This window comes from Hoplias malabaricus, chromosome Y (genome assembly GCF_029633855.1).
Source record: "Hoplias malabaricus isolate fHopMal1 chromosome Y, fHopMal1.hap1, whole genome shotgun sequence".
Lineage (NCBI taxonomy): Eukaryota > Metazoa > Chordata > Actinopteri > Characiformes > Erythrinidae > Hoplias > Hoplias malabaricus.
Window position 1 is genome coordinate 69,597,699 of NC_089820.1, and position 19,538 is coordinate 69,617,236.

At 41.2% G+C, this 19,538-nt stretch overlaps 2 protein-coding genes across 3 annotated transcripts in view; both read left to right on the forward strand.

The window, feature by feature from the left end:
* The window catches only part of LOC136678320 (ferroxidase HEPHL1-like), a 21,034-nt gene extending 9,507 nt beyond the window's left edge, over positions 1-11,527 (forward strand). Inside the window, exons 12-20 of one of the 2 annotated variants that reach the window (XM_066656332.1) lie at positions 60-267; positions 780-919; positions 2,276-2,404; positions 4,003-4,103; positions 4,340-4,565; positions 5,116-5,255; positions 5,667-5,826; positions 8,769-8,813; positions 8,936-11,527. In XM_066656332.1, coding sequence (XP_066512429.1) covers positions 60-267; positions 780-919; positions 2,276-2,404; positions 4,003-4,103; positions 4,340-4,565; positions 5,116-5,255; positions 5,667-5,826; positions 8,769-8,813; positions 8,936-9,003 — 1,217 coding nt within the window. In that variant the 3' untranslated portion in view covers positions 9,004-11,527. The remainder of the gene's footprint in view (positions 1-59; positions 268-779; positions 920-2,275; positions 2,405-4,002; positions 4,104-4,339; positions 4,566-5,115; positions 5,256-5,666; positions 5,827-8,768; positions 8,814-8,935) is intronic. The other variant, XM_066656333.1, reaches the window with a different exon arrangement.
* An 890-nt stretch (positions 11,528-12,417) lies between these two features.
* LOC136679291 (pannexin-1-like) lies at positions 12,418-18,591 on the forward strand. Its single transcript, XM_066657739.1, has 6 exons — positions 12,418-12,683; positions 13,311-13,435; positions 15,831-16,021; positions 16,189-16,690; positions 17,197-17,371; positions 17,927-18,591. The coding sequence occupies exons 1-6, from the start codon at positions 12,500-12,502 to the stop codon at positions 18,001-18,003; spliced, it is 1,254 nt and encodes a 417-aa protein (XP_066513836.1). The 5' UTR covers positions 12,418-12,499; the 3' UTR covers positions 18,004-18,591.
* Positions 18,592-19,538: the final 947 nt, after the last annotated feature.

Below are 19,538 nucleotides of genomic sequence, written 5' to 3' on the forward strand. Positions count from 1 at the left end.
GAAACAAGCGTCTGTCATTGTAGGTCTTCATCGCTAATCTGTCCTTTTCTTCCCTCCAGGTTCTTTTGAGCTGAGCTGCCGTACAACTGATCACCATCGTGGAGGAATGAAGCAGTTCTACACAGTAAAACAGCGCTCTCAAATTGAAAAAGACACCACCCCGAAGCCTAACAGGGTTTACTACATTGCTGCAGAGGAGGTGGTGTGGAATTATGCGCCAAACCGGACGTGGGAGCTGGAAAAACACAATACAACACTGGAGTCCAGGTCAGTGTACAGATAGATTATTTCCAAAGGTGCATTTTATAAACAAAGGCAGGATAATGTGTTTAGATCGGAGTATGATTTCGCTCCTGAACCATTGAGTAGTTTATAAACAAACATCATCATCATCATCATCATCTTTTCGACTTTGGGGTCGCATTTATAAACAAACAACGACACTGAAATTGTTAGAGGGGTGTAGTTTAGTGCCCTCTTGTGGCAGCCTGGGGTTCGAGACCCCACATGGGCAAGCAACAAGAGAGCCCCTTAGGAAAAATTCAGACATTCGATCACATCTGTGACAGGATTAAAACTGTATCTGGATAATATTACCTCCCACATGCTGTAAATATAAATCGAAATTCAAATTCCCACACTTACAGAGTAAATAACTGTACACAGAATAAGAACTACAGTTGTTAAATACTGGATTTATATGTTTATATATATCTCTCTTTCTCTGTCTCTCTCTCTCTCTTTCTTTCTTTCTCTGTCTCTCTCTCTCTCTCTCTCAGTCCTGGAAGTGTGTATCTCAAGACATCAGAAACCCAGATTGGTCCTGAATATAAGAAAGTGGTTTTCCAGCAGTACACAGATGACACCTTCACAACCAAGAAGCTCCGGGGTCCTGAAGAAGAGCATTTAGGAATCCTAGGTACTCACATCTCACATAAATTCAGACTGATTTTTCAGTTCAGTTCAATTATTTGTGACTTTTTTCAAAACTGCAATTACCAAGAAGCCTCTTCATAAAGATTGCCAGAAATCTCCAGTGAACCTCCCTGTGAGAATGAGGGGTAAAAACACACTCCTCTATTTCTCTATTTGGGTTTAATAAAGAGAAGCTGATGAGGCAGGATGCAAGTGTGTGGGATATTATTATAACAAGTAAAAAGACAATAACAAAAATTTTACAAACGAAACACAGATTATATCCAAATGTATTTGATCTCGACAGAATAGTAGATAAAAAAAGTCACTTGTCTGTAATTTTATTCACTGTTTGAATTCCTACAGAAACTAATTTGTAACTCGAGGTGTTTCATTTTGTAGCACTTTCGCTAATGCAGTTAGCCGTCTTCAAAACATTAAGTTTTAAACCTTAAGTGATCAGAAACAGCTAAATCCTCATCTCGGTTGGTGCTTTTCAGCGTTTGGAGTCTCTCCGTTGTCTAAAAACCTCCAGATGGCGTTTCTCTGCCATGAGCAGAAAGAGAGAAAGCCTAGCACCGGACCCAGACACTTTGTTTTTTTACCCATTTACAGACGCTGGGGCTTCGTAAACACATTAGAGCGGTTTCCAGAGCAAACTGACTGCAGAGCAGCACATGGAGAGCGTGAATGTCACCTTTAATTACACAATAACTGTAACAAGAAACACCAGAGTAGTCAGTTCTAAAAACTGAGAAGGCACTTGCAGTAACAGTTACACTTTAGACGGGTTCTCCTTTATCAGCAGAGATAAGCAGGATCTCATGCCTGGGCTTCATAGAGAGCAGGATGAGGAAAAGTACATCCCAGTAACACCTCCTGCACTGGGTGAAACAAATTGTTCTAACAATGTCAACAGTCACCTGGTCTTCCACTGAGGGGGTAATGTGCAGCTCCAGAAAGTTGGATAAGGAGTGATGAGAAAGGCAGCTGAGCTGTATCCTCACACACTACATTCCAGCAGTTCCTACTCCAGTCTCTGGCTGAACTAGACAAAAACTTCCAAAGCTTCTGCAGAACATTTCAGCTGTTTTTAAGCTGTTCCTCACCTGTAGCAAGATCCGATTTACGTACATATTTATAAGGAAAAAATAGGAAGCGAAAAAGAGCAGCTGTAGCAGGAAAAGTGGGCCATATATTGGCCCTAGATTTGCTAATGTGTGTTAACTTGCTGCCATCTTGTTTAGACTAATGTAGCTCAGCTCTTTGTATATCTATATCTACATGTGCATGTACATGTGCATCTATGTCATTGATTGATCGATTCACTGATTGTTAAATTGATTGATTGATTGTTTAGGTCCCATCCTGAAAATGGAGGTTGGAGATTTGGTTCAGATTGTGTTTAAGAACAAAGCCAGCGGATCTTTTTCAGTTCACGCTCACGGAGTAAAAACCGACAAAACTCACCAGACACCTGTGTCTCAAGGTAAACCACAGACAGAAAAGCCACAGTCTCATGGGATTTGACTGATTAAATCTTTTAATCTTTCACATTAGTGTTTGAAAGGGACCCACAATGTGGACAAACTTCAGTCCTGAAAGGCGTCCTCTGTGTCCATCCATATCATTGACACAGTACACGGCTTCTGTTTATTTTTGAAGTTTTAATTATTGGAATTATTTAAACACAATAAAACATGCCTTAACTGGGGGCTTCCAAGTAGTGAAGGGGTTAAGTAATGCCTTCGTTTTTTACCTCCTCTCCCCGGTTAAAATTAACACACTTGAAAAATCTAGTGTAATTTCTGTTCCGTTTACAAAACTCTGCATGCCACTGTTACTGCTGTCACACATCACTAACCCACAGCAAAACTCTTCCATTATCCACCCACATGGAACCAGTTCGGTTCCCGTTTGTAAACCTAATTTGGAACCAATTGGCACATTTCCACCATCATGAATTGGTTCCTAAACCAGAAAATTTAGTTCCCAGCTGGAACCAAGGAATAGTAGGTTCTTCTGTGTTAACTGTGACAGTGTCTGTAGACGCTTAGAGATAAAGAAACTGCAAAAAGAGCATAGAGCCTCAAATAAAGCGCTATTGAGAACCAGATGAGTCTGCATACGTTTTTGTTTTGAGATGGGAAATGAAAGCAGGAAGATGCTGTGTGTTTTCTGGGGCTGTGGTCAGAGCAACATGTTCACAAGGTCAGCAGGGCCTTACACGACAGAACTTGGAATTGGTTCCATATGTGTATAATATTTCACTCTGATCTGAAACCACTGTAAAGAGTGAATAAACCATGACTCTTTCCTGACAATCTGTTTATCTCTGGCCCTGGCACTGGTGATGAACTCAGCCACAGCAGTTCTGGAAACAAGCACCTCCACATTTTTTCACAATCTGTTAAGCCAGTCGACGACAGGGGTTGTTTATCATTTTAAACTGCAGCTACTCATCTTAACAGCCATTCCAAATGAAGTCTGTAGCCGCGGCGCTATTGGCCAGAGTCTAGTGGGTGAAAAATGAATTGTTAAGGGCCAAAACCCAGAAACACAGCAGTATTATATTTATCTGTGTTTGAAGTTTAAAAATCTCTTAAACTCACGCCCCCTCAGACCGGCACAGGTTCAGAACCCCAGCTCTAAGGGTGGATTAGATGATCTTGCCTACTACTCCCTCTCTACTCACAGTGTTATCTAGGAAAGGTGTCTGTCAGCCGATGTGATCTGATGAGCTCTGGGCTGTTGGTGTTCTCCTCTGGGACTTCAGTGTCCGCCCCCATCCTCACTGATGGTGGAAAAAATAACGCTGAAATATAATTGACAATAAAAAACTCAGGAAAAACTAAATAAAGATAACAGACTATAACTTTTGCACTTGATCCCTATATTTATTAAACAAATAAATAAGTATAGTGTAGGGCCATCTGTAAAAAATAATCAGAGTCTTGCTTTCACACACCTCTAAAAAAATTAGATCTATGTGACATTAAAGAAATATTCCATTTGTAAAAATTTTTATCCGTTTGTTGCTATATGTGTGTGTGTGTGTGTGTGCTTATATTTGTGTGTTTATTGTAGGTAAAGTTATGAGATATAACTGGAAGATCAGTGCTGGTCCTGGTCAAAATGAGTCCAAATGCATCACATATGCGTACTACTCTTCTGTGAACTTTATTAAGGTAGGAGTTTTCTGACATGCATTTGCTGTGCATCATCACCATTGGAGAAACCCTCGTATATCTGTGGGGTGTGTGTGTGTGTGTGTATTTATATTCTGTGCTGTGTGTGGGTGCTCTATGGTGCGTGTTCATTTGCTCTATGGTGTGTGTGCGTGTGTGCATGTGTGTGAGTGTGTGTGTGTGTGTGTGTGTGTGTTCTGCACTGAATACTTGTGTGTTCTGTGTGTGTGTACCAGGACTTGGCAAGTGGTCTAGTTGGGCCTTTAGTTGTGTGCGTTAAAGGGACCCTGGACAGCAGTGGGAGGAGGAAAGATGTGAACAGGGAGTTCGCTCTGCTCTTCATGGTGTTTGATGAGAACGAGTCCTGGTTCCTGGACGAGAACATCAGAACCTACCTCCACACAGATCCCAGCACGTTCCACAAGCATAATGACAATTTTACGGAGAACAACCTGATGCATGGTGAGATGTGTGTGTGTGTGTGTGTGTGTGTATATGTGCGTGTGTTTGTGTGTGTGTGTGTGTGTGTGTGTCCATAAAAATAATGAATTCAACAGGAAATGAATGTATGACACTGACCTTGTATTGTAAAGTTTGGTATTTTTGCTCATGGGCTCCCCCTACATATGCAGAGTGTAATTAACTTTTACAGCATTGTCCTGAAACCACCCTCCTCCTAAAGGTACATAGTGCAGTTTTTGCAGTGCTGAGCCCAGAGTAGCAATAACAGAGGCCCTAAACTCCCTGTTACAGCTCACTGAAGCACCACAGTGATTTTGAACTAGTAATTTTAAGGCAAAAATAGTGCAGTCTCTATAAATAGAGTATGCTTTACAGTGCCCTCTGGTGGACATCCTAATTTATTATTTGATTTTCAAAATATTCTTTAAGTATTACTGTATTCAGGCCCATCCCCAGCAGCTCAGTCACAGATGAACACATTCACAGTGAAGGAATGCAGATGTTCATTGATCAGCTATTATACTGTGTCTTATTTTCACGGTCTGCTCAGCAATTAACGGAAAGCTGTACGGTAACCTGCACGGACTGGAGATGAAGTCAGGAGACAGAACAGAGTGGTATCTGATCGGACTGGGGAACGAGAGAGACATGCACACAGTTCACTTTCATGCGCAGAGCTTCATCTACAAGGTACACAATCACTCACAATAATACACACTATTACACACAGAGAAATGTGTCTCACCTCTCATCCTCCTCCTGCTTTCTCCCTCTCTCTTCACTTTCTTTCTCTCTTGTTTCTTTCCCTACTCTCATTTTCTCTCTCCCTTCCTATGTTCTCCTCTACCCTCCCTCTCTCATTTCTGTCTCCTGATCTCTCTCTCACTCTCCCTTTCCCACCTCTCTTCCTTATCTACCTTTCTCTCTCACTTCCTCCACTCTCCCTCTCTCCCCATGCACTCTCTTACACTTTCCCCCCATTTTTCTCTCTTTCCTGTCCATGTTTCCACCTCTCTCTTACTGGTATTTTGCTCTCACTCAATCCCTTTTTCTTCTCTCTCTCTCTCTCTCTCTCTCTCTCTCTCTCTCTCTCTCTCTCAGACTGATTATTCTCACAGGGCTGATGTATTTGACCTTTTCCCGGGGACGTTTCAGACTGTGGAGCTGGTGGCCGGAACGCCGGGAACGTGGCTCCTGCACTGCCACGTTACGGACCACATCCACGCCGGAATGGAGACTACGTTCACCATCCATGCCAAGGGTCAGCACATACATCAGATCTCTCCTGAAAATGTCACGTTCTGCACTTCCACTGACACACAGTCATAAAAGTCTAGATAAGAGTCCTAACTGTAGTCACAGTTTTTCATGGACTTTATCCTTATTTTTACACTGTGTTCTAACTGCGAGAGACGTGAGCGCGGGACACATGCAAACACAGTGTGTGATAACACTGCTGCTATAGACAACTTTAACAGATGTTGCTTACAGCTCGGACAACACTCTGTTAATCTCTACACCTCTGTCCAATCAGGAACTCATTTCTATTCTTCACTCTTAAATATAAAGGTACTTCAAAAGGTTATTTGAGGAATTACATGGAACAACCACCTTTGGTTCTATAAGAACCACATTTGTTAAAGAGTGTGAGTGTGTGAGTGAATGTCGCCCTGTGAAGGACTGCCGCCCCTCCAGGGTGTGTTCCCGCCTTGCACCCAGTGATTCCAGGTAGGCTCTGGACCCTCCGTCGCCCTGAACTGGGTAAGGGCTACAGACAATGAATGAGTAAAAAAATTAATGAATTTTCCAATTTAAAAGTTATTAGCAATAAAAGTTCCTTATGGAACCAAAAGAGGTTCTTTGTAGCACCTTTAGTTTTAGGAGTGCTATGTAGAACTGCCACTGCCATACTCTCATTCTTCATTCAGTCTTGGTTCCTCCCATTGATTCTTTGGAGTTTTTTCCTCTTCATTATCTCTAAAGCCCCATTTGTAAGAGGTCTGGGGCAGGGCTAAGGCTGTCTGCTAAGCCAACCCCAGCCACTAGAGGGAAACATAGAGACACTATTCCTTAATTTGAGGCAATTAGTTCCCCCTGGGCCACTCCTATTTACGGGAAACCAGCCTTCACTTTAGCGCTCAGTCTTGGGTTTCTCTTTTCAGAGAGAAACACAAGCCTGGTTGGTAATATGGTACAGCCCCTCGAGTTTTCTCCTGGGTCTCCATTTCTCTTCATCTTCTAGATATTGAAGAATTAAATGTTCTTTTTGGACCGTTCCCAAAGTAATTAAAATTTAGAAGATCTCCAAAAGATCCAAAATACACCCTCTCTCCTGAGGGAGGCGTGCTCATTCCGGAAGTTTCACAAAGACCAGTCGAGTGAAGTTCAAAGCAAACCAAGTATTTATTTTAATACTGGATCCAGGAGAACTAATACATAAGAAACGCAACCTAGTGCCCTTCCACGCAGAGTTCTGACCTTCCCATCTGACTCCACAGTTTTTATACCCCAAATGACGAATACCCTGCTGGCAAGGCGTTTCTGGCTGATTAACATATATTAATATGCATAATTAGACATGTTAGTACTCAGGTTTCTGCCTGCATGTTTCCCATGCACCTATGACCCCAAAACACTCATCCTGCCCTTCTGACTCTGTAGGTTTTATTTCCCACATTCCTTTTCTGTCACCAAGATTATGAGGGGTCAGTAATGGACTTTAAGGTCACTGAGGTGCCCTAAAGTTCAACTCCCCCTTTTGGCTAACAGTTGTAATTTATGCTAAAAGCCTGAGTGCAGATCTGTTAAAGATCTAAGAAATTAGAAAGGTGTAAACACTGAGTCAGCATGTCAGTTAGTGTGCAGATTCTAAACTGTTTAAATGCATGGTTAAAATACTGGTTAATCATTCATATGAATACAAGGTTTCATACAATGAATATGTAATTATACTTTCTAATTTTAACTAATCATCATTCAATGATATTTGTCCACTAATACAAAGTAATAAAATTATTTTTCACAACAATATCCACCAGAGCTTTCCCTTTGTGTTTACCTCTGAGGGTTTCTCTGGTTTCCCTCCTTGGGATTCAGTATTTTCCTTTTTACCATTTTAGGTATAAATAAATAAATAGTTTCTTTTTCTCCTTCTATTCTTCTCACTGTTTACTACTTTCCCCTGATATCTCTCTCGTTTCCTTCTTCGGTTGTTCGTGTGTCTCTGCTCTTGAGTCCAGTTTCTCCAGTACTCCAGTACCCCCCGGGTGAGATGCTACATTACCCAATTAAAGCCCAGTTTCTAGTTCAGTGTCAAACCAAGGTCGCACCCAGTACGACTCGTGCTCTGTAGCCTGACGCACACCACTCTAGAAATGTAAGTACGTGCCACATCACAGCGATAGATTTCCTCAGACATGGTGTGGAGGTCAGGGACGAATGAAAATGTTGAACAAAGGAAAAATACAGAGATCTCTAAAAGAAAAAAGACGAAGTACCGCTCTGTACTCTTGTTTCTTTCCTGGCACCTCATGTAAACCCTGCTCCGTCCCAAACAGTGCCCTACTCCCTAAATAACGCACTTCAAAAAAGTATAAAAGTAATTTTATTACACCACTACACTATACATCAGAGGGTAGAAGAAAATGTTTGAGGTTCAGCCCCTAGTGGTGTGGAGGTGTAACTGCAGATCGACAGACCAATGCAGAAGAATTAACGCTCCCAGCAGCGTGGGGTCAACGCTGAAGTATAGTTCAGTCTTTACTGGGAGCTCTGAATCTGCGTCTATCTAACACAGCTCTTAAAATACTCACACACCTCATGTCATGGTAAGAGTCATAACATTATGAAATGGTTAATGTAGTGGTTCTCAATCCTGGTGTGTGGTGGAGCAAGGAAAAACAACTACAACACACAGGGCAAAGGCCTCCCCAGGACCAGGGTTGAGAAGCACTCGGTGATTGATTGATCTGGACTTGGTCGTTTAGTGTTTTTAATCAGGTACATTTTCTGAATTGAATGATAATTTCCTTTGTATCATAAACTCTCCCAATCACAAGCTGTTCTTACTGATGTTCTGCATTAACATGACCTTTCTGAACCTGCTGTCCACAGGGGGCGCTGTTCTCTGCAGCTTTTTTAGATGTTCTTGCATGTTTTTAAAGGATTTGTCTTTTGGTTGTTTATTTTCACTGTCCAATCCAGGTGCACGGTCCAGCGACAGTGAACGTGAGAATAATAGTGAAAATGGTACAAAAACTTACCTTTACATAACCGTTAAACATTTACTCCTTTTAGCTTTGTATTATTTATTATTATTTCAACACTATTGAGTGGGTATGATATTCACCAGGTGTATTTTCTGTATTTAGGCTCCAGATGTGTTCAGTGCTGCTGGTGTATCCTACTCTTCATCTCCGCACTGTACTGGCTGCTGTGATCCAGAGTGACGGAGAGACGCGTGGATGGAGGGATGGACGGACTCTAAAAGAGAATCAAACTTCTTTGTAGCTTTGCAGAGAATAAGTGAAAACACTATTCTTCAAAACAAAAACCCAGCCCCATTTCATCTGGTGACTTTAAAAACACTGTTACACACTAAGAAAGCATTAACAACCACAGTAATATCATTTTAATAACTGGTGATGTAATCACGTTTACAGAAGGTGAATTGGAATTGGAATCACGTGTGATTACAACAGAGACATCCGCTGATTTTCCACCAAGATTTTGGCTGATTGTACACTGCCACCATGTGTAATTACATAAGACAAAATGTGCTGCTACTACTGTTAGGATGTATTTGCGCAGTGATAATGGAACAAAACCAGTGGCGGATGCTGGTCTTTCAAGGAGGGGAAGCTCAATTTCGGCCTACATTATAAAATGTGTCGGTTTATTTATACGTAAATTCTACCCTCCGTTCCTTTTCAAGAAAATGATCTGTGACCCTGTCGTACCAACAAGGCGTCTTTTCCAGGGACTTGACTAATGTCCTCTCAATGGCCAGCAGAGCTAGACTGCTTAAACGGCCTTGGCCCATGTGAAGTGTGTCCGCCTGTGAATGCTTTGTGATGGTGGAGGGGCTCAGCAGCACCCGCTGGACAGAAACTGTGATAGAAGTCAGAAAGAGTGATAGAAGTCAGTCTCCAAACACAAGCAGCTACAAAAAACCCACCAGAAATAGAAGCTCGATTTGTCGCTAGTCGTTTTTAACAAAGAAAGTCTCCGGTTCAACTCAGAACAGAATGAAAATGTACTGCTCCCATGGCTCTTTACACCAAAGGATCGCTGATTCGCTCATTTCACTGTCAATCAAAAAGGGATTCAGCCTCGGACAGATCATCCAATCATCATGCAGAAGCTGAGAGTCCGGGCCAGCCGAGGCCAGCCCACTGCCCCATAGACCCCCAGAGACGCTGAGCATCCGATGGGCGGGACAAAGCCCAGCATTTATCCAATGACTCGTCTCATTTCGCTGCACTTCGCTGCTTCGCTATTGAACTCTGTGGACGCTCAGCGTCCTCACTGTTTAAAGCACCGTGAAGCTGCGGGAATGATCGAGAGGAAAGCCGTGTCTTTACCAGTGATAAGAAGCTGAATCTGAACAAAAGTTGAGCGCGTTGTAGTGCATATTTATTCAATGACATGTACACACAACAGTATATATATATGATCACTTATTTTTAGACATTTTAGTGAGAAGCTGAGCTTCCCTTGCAGTCTTAGAGCAATCGCCTCTGAACAAAACTCATATGAAACAGTGAATATATATCACCAGTGATTATTCTGTTGTTACATGTGTTGTTAAAACTACAGTTGTTACAGATGATAAAGTGGGGCTGAATATGTGCTATTTATTAAGTGAACAAACACCAGAAAAGGAGCATCAGTCCTTCTCTAAAATCTCTGTAGCTCTTTAAAGCAGTTGTTGTTATTTTTAAGTATGATCACTGAGAATTTGTGCACAATCCATGAGTAAAAACAATCAGGAATATCACTTATATTTTAAATTCTTGCACTAGAATCGTGAGATCAATTCCTCCTTTCACAAACTGTCTGAGGTCTGTATTTTGACTTCATTAAACCTGCAGCGATCCGACACCCCAAGAGTAAAGTGAAATACAGCACGGTGTGGAATGCAGTAGACTTCCATGACCTCCCTGTTATTAAACATTAACTTCCAGTTGTTGTTTTTTTTGAGAAATACACTGAATTTATATTATTTCTAAACAAAAGGGCTTTACAATGCACTAGTTGTGTGTTGTTCCTGTTATTTCTGGTGGCATTGTGGAGAAATGAGGTGTTATCAATCCACAAAGATGAAAAAACAGAGACTGATCACTGGACAGTATTCAGTTGTAGGTGCCTTGCACGGAGAGAGAAGCATTTCACCTCTTTTTCACTTTCACTGTTGTGATATTTGCATCATTTCTGATTTTGCAGTGATTGTTTTTACACGTGCAGTTCCATGATTCTTCTGAGAGCTGAAAAGAGGGAAACATGATTTATTAAATGACAAAAAATGCATTGTAATGTGCATTTTTCAGAGCTGTGATTTTATATTAGTTTTTGTTTTCTTTGTGAATGTTTACAAAATATTTTCAGTGAATAATGTAATATCTGAAAGAGTTTAGAAAAAAAGAACAACATTCTGCTGGAATATATATCCCATGGACTTTATAAACAGGACTCTGAGAATGTTAATGAACCAATGAAAAAGGCCTTACGTCGTGCTCCCAGTGGAACCATGGCTGCAGACATTTTACATATGTGTTAAGCTTTAAGGGATTTTTTAAATAAATCTTTTTAAAGATTTTTATTGTCAAATTGAATGTTTTTAGACTTTGAACAATTTTGATCCGCGCTGTCATTTGGCTTTGTGCTGATTATTTATGTTTAAAATTCTGTAAAATTTTACACTGTGCCTTTTTTATTGATTTTATTTTATCCATTTCCTGTATAGACACAAGCACAAGTAACATTTTGGATTAATTTCATGTAAAAAAAAAAAAACTAATAATTAGTAACTTTAAAATATCAATCAGCCAGAAGATAAATGCTACACACTATGAATGAATGAATAAATTAAGAATGATTTCTTATCTTTGACCACTCTGGGGTTCCATACTGGTGTGCGTGTAATTATATGTGTCTGACAGGAGGTGGCGCCACGTTTTAAGGGAACAATAACAGAATGAGTACATAATTTTCCCTACATTACAGTGCACTAATATAGGAAACTGGATTTCAGGAAGGTACTGGAAAATATGACAGCACCATTCCAGTTTGTATTGTGCATATATTGCATTTCAGCGGCTGGATTAAGAATAATTTAAATGCAATGTCCACAATTTTGGGGAAACGCTGTTTTCTGGTTTGTTTACGTTCAGGATCTCCACTTAAGGTAGAAAGGTATATCTGAGGGGAAAAAAATAGTGTTTGTATGTGGCTTAAGTTTTGAATTTTTCTAGGATTTTATTCACTGCTTGAATTACCACAGAAACTCGATTGTAATTCGAATTGTTCGTTTTGGTCTGTGTTTACTTTCATGCAGTGCACACTCACCCAAATTTAGAGTCAGATTCATCTACAGCAAAAATAAATCAATTATCCACCAATGGAGCAGGAACAAAACCAATATCCTCATCTCATTTCATGCTTTTCAACGTTTGGAGGTTCAAACGTTAAAAAACCCTTCAAAAAGTAGTTTTGAGGAAGCTTAGCAAACCGCACCAAGACACTTGTAAGGTGTAATTGCAGGAGTCTTACACTAGGTGGCCACACCGAGTCTGGAGCTGTTTAATTATCGAGCAAACAATAACAGAGAGAAGAGGAAGCAGGAGGAGAAGAAGTGGGAGATGAGATACGCGGCGCTCTAAATATTAAATCAGAGCCGTAAACCTTTATTTATTAAATATTATTAACTATTTATCATGGCTATAGCCCACGCCGCTACAGAGTACGTGTTCGCGGACTTCTTGCTGAAGGAGCCCAGCCCGGAGTCGCGGTATAAAGGCATTAGACTGGACCTGGCGCTGGATAAATTCGTTACCTGTCTCGCCGTCGGTTTGCCTTTACTCCTCATCACTCTCGCTTTCGCTCAGGAGGTCTCTGTCGGTCAGTTAACCTCCACAGATCACTTCACTACACTCAACTGACTCCAAAACACTCCATTATCTCTGAGCTTTTCGTAGACAGAGTGAACGGGGGGAGGAGGAGGAGGAGGGGGGTGGTATAGAAAGAGGAGGAATAGAAAGACAATTGAGTGAGCAAATGGATAGAAAAGAGGGAGAGAAACTAAGACTATAGGTAGAGAGAGGTGGGAGAGAAAAGGGGAGTCGTGGAAGATGGTGGGAGACAGAAATGAGAGGAGGATGGAGGGAGGGTTTCTGAGAGAATAGAGAAGTGAACGAAGGAGGGAGAGGTGTGTGGGGAGACGTTATGCTCTGTTTTTATTATTGACGTCTATTTAGGACATTAATGAAACGCTCTTCTCTCTGATGTGAGGGAAAGTGAGAGGCCTTAATATGTGAATTAGAAAGAGAACTACAGGTAGATACAGAGGGACACACACATCTTCTGTGGCGGTTCGTGGAGGTATTTGGACTTCCAGGAGTCAGAGAGGTTAAACTGACCCTCCATTAGACAAAACAGCCCTTTTGGTGTGTGTCTGTGTTAGCTATTTTAAAATCTATAATATGTAAAGTATAACCCCACACTGTATCTGTGTCTTCTCCTCCTCAGGGGCTCAGATCAGCTGTTTTTCTCCCATGACTTTTTCCTGGAAACAAGCTGGCTATGTGGACGCTTTCTGCTGGGCAGCTGTCCAGAGACAGGACACAAATGGATTGCCTCTCTGGATGCACAAGGTACTCCCCCCTCTCCACACACACACACACAGAGTTATGCTCAGGACCTGTTCCCCTTTTTCACATGGGACAAATTTCCTCTGCTAATATCAGCCCGATTATACAGCCAGTCTGCAGATCTGAAATGAAAATAACATCATGTTTGCTGTGAAATCTGATATGTCTTTGTATTCTTTGCACGGAGGAGAACTCAGAGTCCATTGTTATACAGCTTTAGACACAGTCTCCTGAGTGTCCAGCCTTTGCATGTGGTCAGTGAGTGTGTTTCCATTCATGCAGTAATGTGATTAAACCCTGAATTCCTGAAGTTTATCGGTAATTCCTGTAAACTGTCCTCTGTCTGCTTAAGTGGGGCATACACTCTGCAGTTTCAGCGCATATTTAATCCAGATTTGGTAGTCACTAACTACCCAATAGGATCAGTCTGAGTTTCGTTTTCAGTGGCCACTGTTTGACATGCAGTTTGAAGGGACAATAATGTCTGATTTTTTTTACCCAAACAAGAAGCAACTGAGTGTTGGAAGGACAGGTGGCAGTCGGGGTCCCCATCGACAGAAATGTTGCACTTTGGGTCTGTATTGACTAGGGCTGTGCCGTATCGAATCGGTAAATATATAATGTCTATTGATATATTAATTAATATATTAATATTATCAATACAGTGGAGAGTGGCTCTGAGGCGGAGGAATTTACTCCAAAAGGGGAGTGACTTCAATCGTGTGGAGGGGGTGTGGTTACAGAATATCAGACGTACAATAAACCATGGTGTTATGTAAGAAATGAAAGAAGCCTATAATAACAAAACAGGGAAACGCAACTGATCTGTTTCACCACCTCAAGCAGAAGCACCCGGTTGAGGACGAGGAAAATCAAAAATATCACGAGGACAGTTCAGCAGACAATGTGAGCTCTAACCCAAGCAGACAGACCACACTGACTCAGCACACCCTCTATTCTGTATTTGTTTTTGTTATTGTTTGTGAAGTGTTATGCGTATTGTTTGTATAATTTTTGGGCGTTAGCTGTTTGTATGCATGCACTAAATTATCTTCACGTCAGTTATGGTGCTTGCATTACATTACTTATATTCTACATTGTCAGAATCTTGGTAAATTACAGTTGTTTACAAAATAGGCAACATGTGCTAAAATAAAACTTAAACGTTAATAATATAAAATTTTGTTGCAGTAGTGTGTTCTTGAAATTTATCAAAGTATTCTTCCGTGTTTTGATCTTATCGCCAAGAATATCATTATCGCCCAAATACCCTGATATATCATGATATTATTTCAGGGTTATATCGCCCACCCCTAGTGTTTACTTCCATGTAAAATTAGTGGAGTTAGTTCCACCTTAAACAGCAAGAATAATTCCTATATATGGAGCAGGAATAGAGCAACATCCACAGCTCTTTTCATGCTTTTTGATATTTGTATGTCTCTCCATCGTCCAAATACCTTCAGCACTGTTTCTCCCACCTCTACTCAACTTTCCACCGCACTGCACTAACACCCCCCGGTACGTGTGTGTGCACCATGAGCTGTTTCAGACCGAGACCCTTCGTCATTTTTCTTTGTTACGGAGCTGTGTACAAACACAGGAGCAAACAGCTGGCGGAATAGTGTCAACGTATAGGGGTTGGACAATGAAAGTGAAACCACAATAATTTATTAGTATGGTGTAGGGCCTCCTTTTGTGGCCAATACAGCGTCAGTTCGTCTTGGGAATGACATATACAAGTCCTGCACAGTGGTCAGAGGGATTTGAAGCCATTCCTCTTGCAGGATAGTGGCCAGGTCACTACGTGATGCTGGTGGAGGAAAACGTTTCCTGACTCTCTCCTCCAAAACCCCCCCAAAGTGGCTCAATCATATTTAGATCTGGTGACTGTGCAGGCCATGGGAGATGTTCAACTTCACTTTCATGTTCATCAATCCAGTCTTTCACCAGTCTTTCTGTGTGTATTGGTGCGTTGTCGTCCTGATACATGGCACCGCCTTCAGGACACAGTGTTTGAACCATTGGATGCACATGATCTTACTGGTGCAATGTGCAGTTAATGAAGATTGGCCACCAGGCTGCTCCAATTTAGCCATGAAACCTCCCACACTAAAATGACAGGTGTTTCACTTTCGTTGTCTAACCCCTTTAGCTGTGTGTGTTTATTCTTGACTGGGAAACCCACCTGTAGTCAGCCCTGTTTCTGCATGTGTGAAGATGTAGTTAATTATTAGAAATCATAGTAAAGAAAAACCATCACATTACTGAGATAGCAATAAAGACCCTATTTATCTGGTAGAAATGTGAGTACTCATCTTCATGGCATTTAAATAATTAACTTCAGAGATTGTGTTATTGACATTCTCTCTCTCTCTCTCTCTCTCTCTCTCTCCAGTTTTTTCCATATATCCTCCTGTTCGTGGCTGTGTTAGTGTATGTTCCGACGCTGTTTTGGCGTTTTACGGCTGCTCCGGTTCTTTTGGCTGACCTTGCTTTCATCATGGAGGAACTGGACAGATCCTACAACAGAGCTATCAAACTCGCCAAGGGTTTATACAAAAACCCCTCAAGACCAGACACTCAGAGGTACGCACACACACACATACACACATCAGGTGGTCAGTATATATCCACACAAATAAGAACCTAGACACAAATACGTGAGCACACCTGTATGTTGCCTTTTTGTAGAATTGGGGGTTTGTTCAGAGAGTAACTGTGTGTGTCTGTGTCTGTGTGTGTGTGTTTTGTAGTTCCATGCCGGACCTGACAGAGCATTGTTTTAAGTACCCGTTGGTAGAGAACTATCTGAAGACGAAGTATTATTCCCGCGGGCTGCTGGTGCGGTATGTTCTGTGCCGGTTGCTGACCTTCGTGGTTCTGGTCCTGGCGTGTGTGTACCTGTGTTACTACATCCGCCTCTCCGTAACGGACGAGTTTAGCTGTAATATACGGACTGGTGTTCTGTTTAACGACTCGTCCTTGCCTGGTGCTTTTCAGTGCAAGCTGGTGGCCGTGGGAGTTTTCCAGGTCCTCAGTTACATAAACCTGTGTGTTTACCTGATACTGGCACCTGTTAGTGTGTTCGCTGCTCTGAGTCCTCTCAGGAGCTCAGCCCAGTTCCTAAAGCCATATGAAATGCTGCCCACACTCGGGGTGATGGAGTTCAGTCCTGGAGCCTGGAATGACCTGGCTATGTACCTGCTGTTCCTGGAGGAGAACCTCAGTGAGCTGAAGAGTTATAAGTGCCTTAAGGTAGGTGTATGTGTGTGTGCATGAGAGGGAGAGAAAGAGAACACACACTGGTATCGGTTTGTGTGTATGTGGATGTTAGTGGGACATACGTGGGAGAGTGTTTTGAATTGTTGTTGAGCGTGTGTGTGTGGGGGGGGACCTTGTGGTTGGGTTCATTTGTGTGTTTATTAAATTATGAGAAAAATCTTTGTTTTGTCATTGACCCTGTGTGTGTGTGTGTGCTGTGTGTGTGTACTGTGTTTGTGTTTGTGCGTGTGTTTGTGTACTGTGTTTGTGTATTGTGTGTGTCTCTGTACTGTGTATTGTGTATGTCTGTGAACTGTGTTTGTGTGTGTGTACGTGTACTGTGTTTTTGTGTGTGTGCGTACTGTGTGTGTGTACTGTGTGTGGGGGTGTGTGGGACCTTGTGGTTGGGTTCATTTGTGTGTTTATTAAATTATGAGAAAAATATTGAAATCTTTTTGTCATTGACCCCGTGTGTGTGTGTGTGTGTGTGTCTTGTGCAGGTGTTGGAGCTCCTGAGGAAACGTGCATCCGAGACATTTGATACGATGCTCCTCCTCCAGTCTCTGAGTCTAGTTAAGACAGACGCAGTGGATGGAAGAATAAATAAAGCTCCACAGAGATCAGACACAGAAGAGGGCATGAAGGACGGACAGACGAACAGCATGGAGATGAAAGGTGAAGACATTCTGGGTGACGCTGGGATTTTTGGTGCCAATGAACACCGTTTTTAAGATGCATTTTATAATTTGATGAGGTAAAAATTCACCAAATGACTCCAGTGACATGAAGCTGAATTTCTGAGGATGAGGAGCATGTGCTTCCTTCAAGATGTGAGGCTCCACCACTTCTTTTCAAACCACACCACTGGAGCTCAACATGTTTGAAGAAGAACAGTAAAGGGACAGATGCGTTACAGAGGCCTTGATAGGCTAGCATGATCGACTACCTTATCCATACAGAGATGACGTAGAGTAAAGGATAAAAAAATCTGCCGCCACCTCACTTGATTGGAAGCACAAGTGAGCAAGTACCAAAAAAGTACTCTGGTGTTCCAGGTACTAGGTACCAAATTTGTATAATGGAAAGGCGAAATTAGAGTAGGCTACGAACCATGAAGCGAGAAGACTCTTGTGTTTATCTGTTTCTTCTTGTTAGTTTCATGATGATGATGATGATGATGATAAAGAATGTGATACTGATCATTACTGTTTTGTGTTGTAACCTCTACAGAAGGTTGTCCTCTCCTCCCCGAGGACGGCAGTCAGAAATCTCTGGATGAGAAGGGTCTGCGGCAGAGAGTACAGTGATGTGTGGATGTTTGTGGAAACAGTGAAACCGTAAAAACAGTGGCATAAGCTGTGCTTCAGGATGTTGTCCCCTGGAAACTCTCTTGAATGGATGTGGACTTATTTAGAGACGTCTGTGGATACAAACTCTACTTTATTAACATGAAAGCTGCTGTTTTTGCCACTTGACTTTGCAAATGGTGTCCATTTTGGGAGAGAGAGCGATGGTTAATGTTATTTTATGAATGTGGTGCATGCCTTTTTTTGCTTCTTGGTCCAGGTACAAGGTGAGCTGACAGTGTACAGATGTGCGATTTTGACATGAACACTTGGACTATGGCCTAAAAATGCTTTTGAAAAATCTCAAACTAAATTATATCCAGATGTTATCCATAGTACCTACTGTCTCAGTTTGGTTAAACATTTACCTCCAGCTTTAGGGATCATGAACAGGTTTATACAAAATATCTGACAGCACTGACTGGATGTTTACTGTACCTCATTTCGCACAGCTGTCTAATGGACACAGTTTTGATGTTGTTTGTATTGTTATACTCTGAATGCATGTTTTTCTAAAGGTACTTGGGTTTTTCTTTATAAATTTCTTATTAAATTGGGTGATTTTTATACTTTATTTGGTCTTCTGTGTGTGTGTGTGAGAGAGAGTGTGAGTGAGAGAGGGGACAGTATATGCATGCATGAATTTGTGTATTTGGGTGCATATGTTGACACAGAACATCAGTGTTGAGACTCCAGAGTGACACTGCTGTTAAGAAGCCGTAAGTATCAGAACTATGATTAAACGTTTGTTTATAACCAGTTCCATGTAAAAAAAGTATATAAAAATGTAGGTGAATTTTAAAGATCATTCTTATCATAGAGTAAGAATATACCCATGTTTTCATTCATTTAAATGAATACAGCAATGCCATTTTAATAGTAGTATTACCCTGCTGACTGCTCTGAGTAAAATGTCACAGTACCCTACAGTGCAAATTTTTAATTGCTTCAACAATAACGAGAGATGAAAGATCTTCCTATTGGACAACTCATATGCTGAGCTTCTCTGGCTATTCTGTCATAATATATTCTAAGATATTTCATTTTTAGATGGGAAGCTTCACAGGAATTGGTTATTACCTCACTCAGTCACATACCCACTCACAGTTAAGAACTGCACCACAAGGGGCGCTATTCAGTGCTTTACACAGCGTTTCCTTGCTTTATTTCTCACAGTAAGAGTAGCAAATTAAATTCCATCTCTGTCAAAAAATATATATATATATAAATAATCACAAACATCACATTTTAGTACTATAGTACATTTTAGTACAATAAAGTACTCTTTATTTCAGTATTAAATTTGAAGCATATATTTTGGAAAATACATCATGAAATGCACAGGACACAATTAATCAAAGCTGTTGAAATGTTGCAGGAAATAAAATATTTAAAAAATGAAGTACTTTGAATATGGATGTCCTTCTTTCCTTCTGTTTCTCTGTATCTCATTAATTTTGCAAGTACATGGCACATGTAAAAAGCCAGAGATTCAG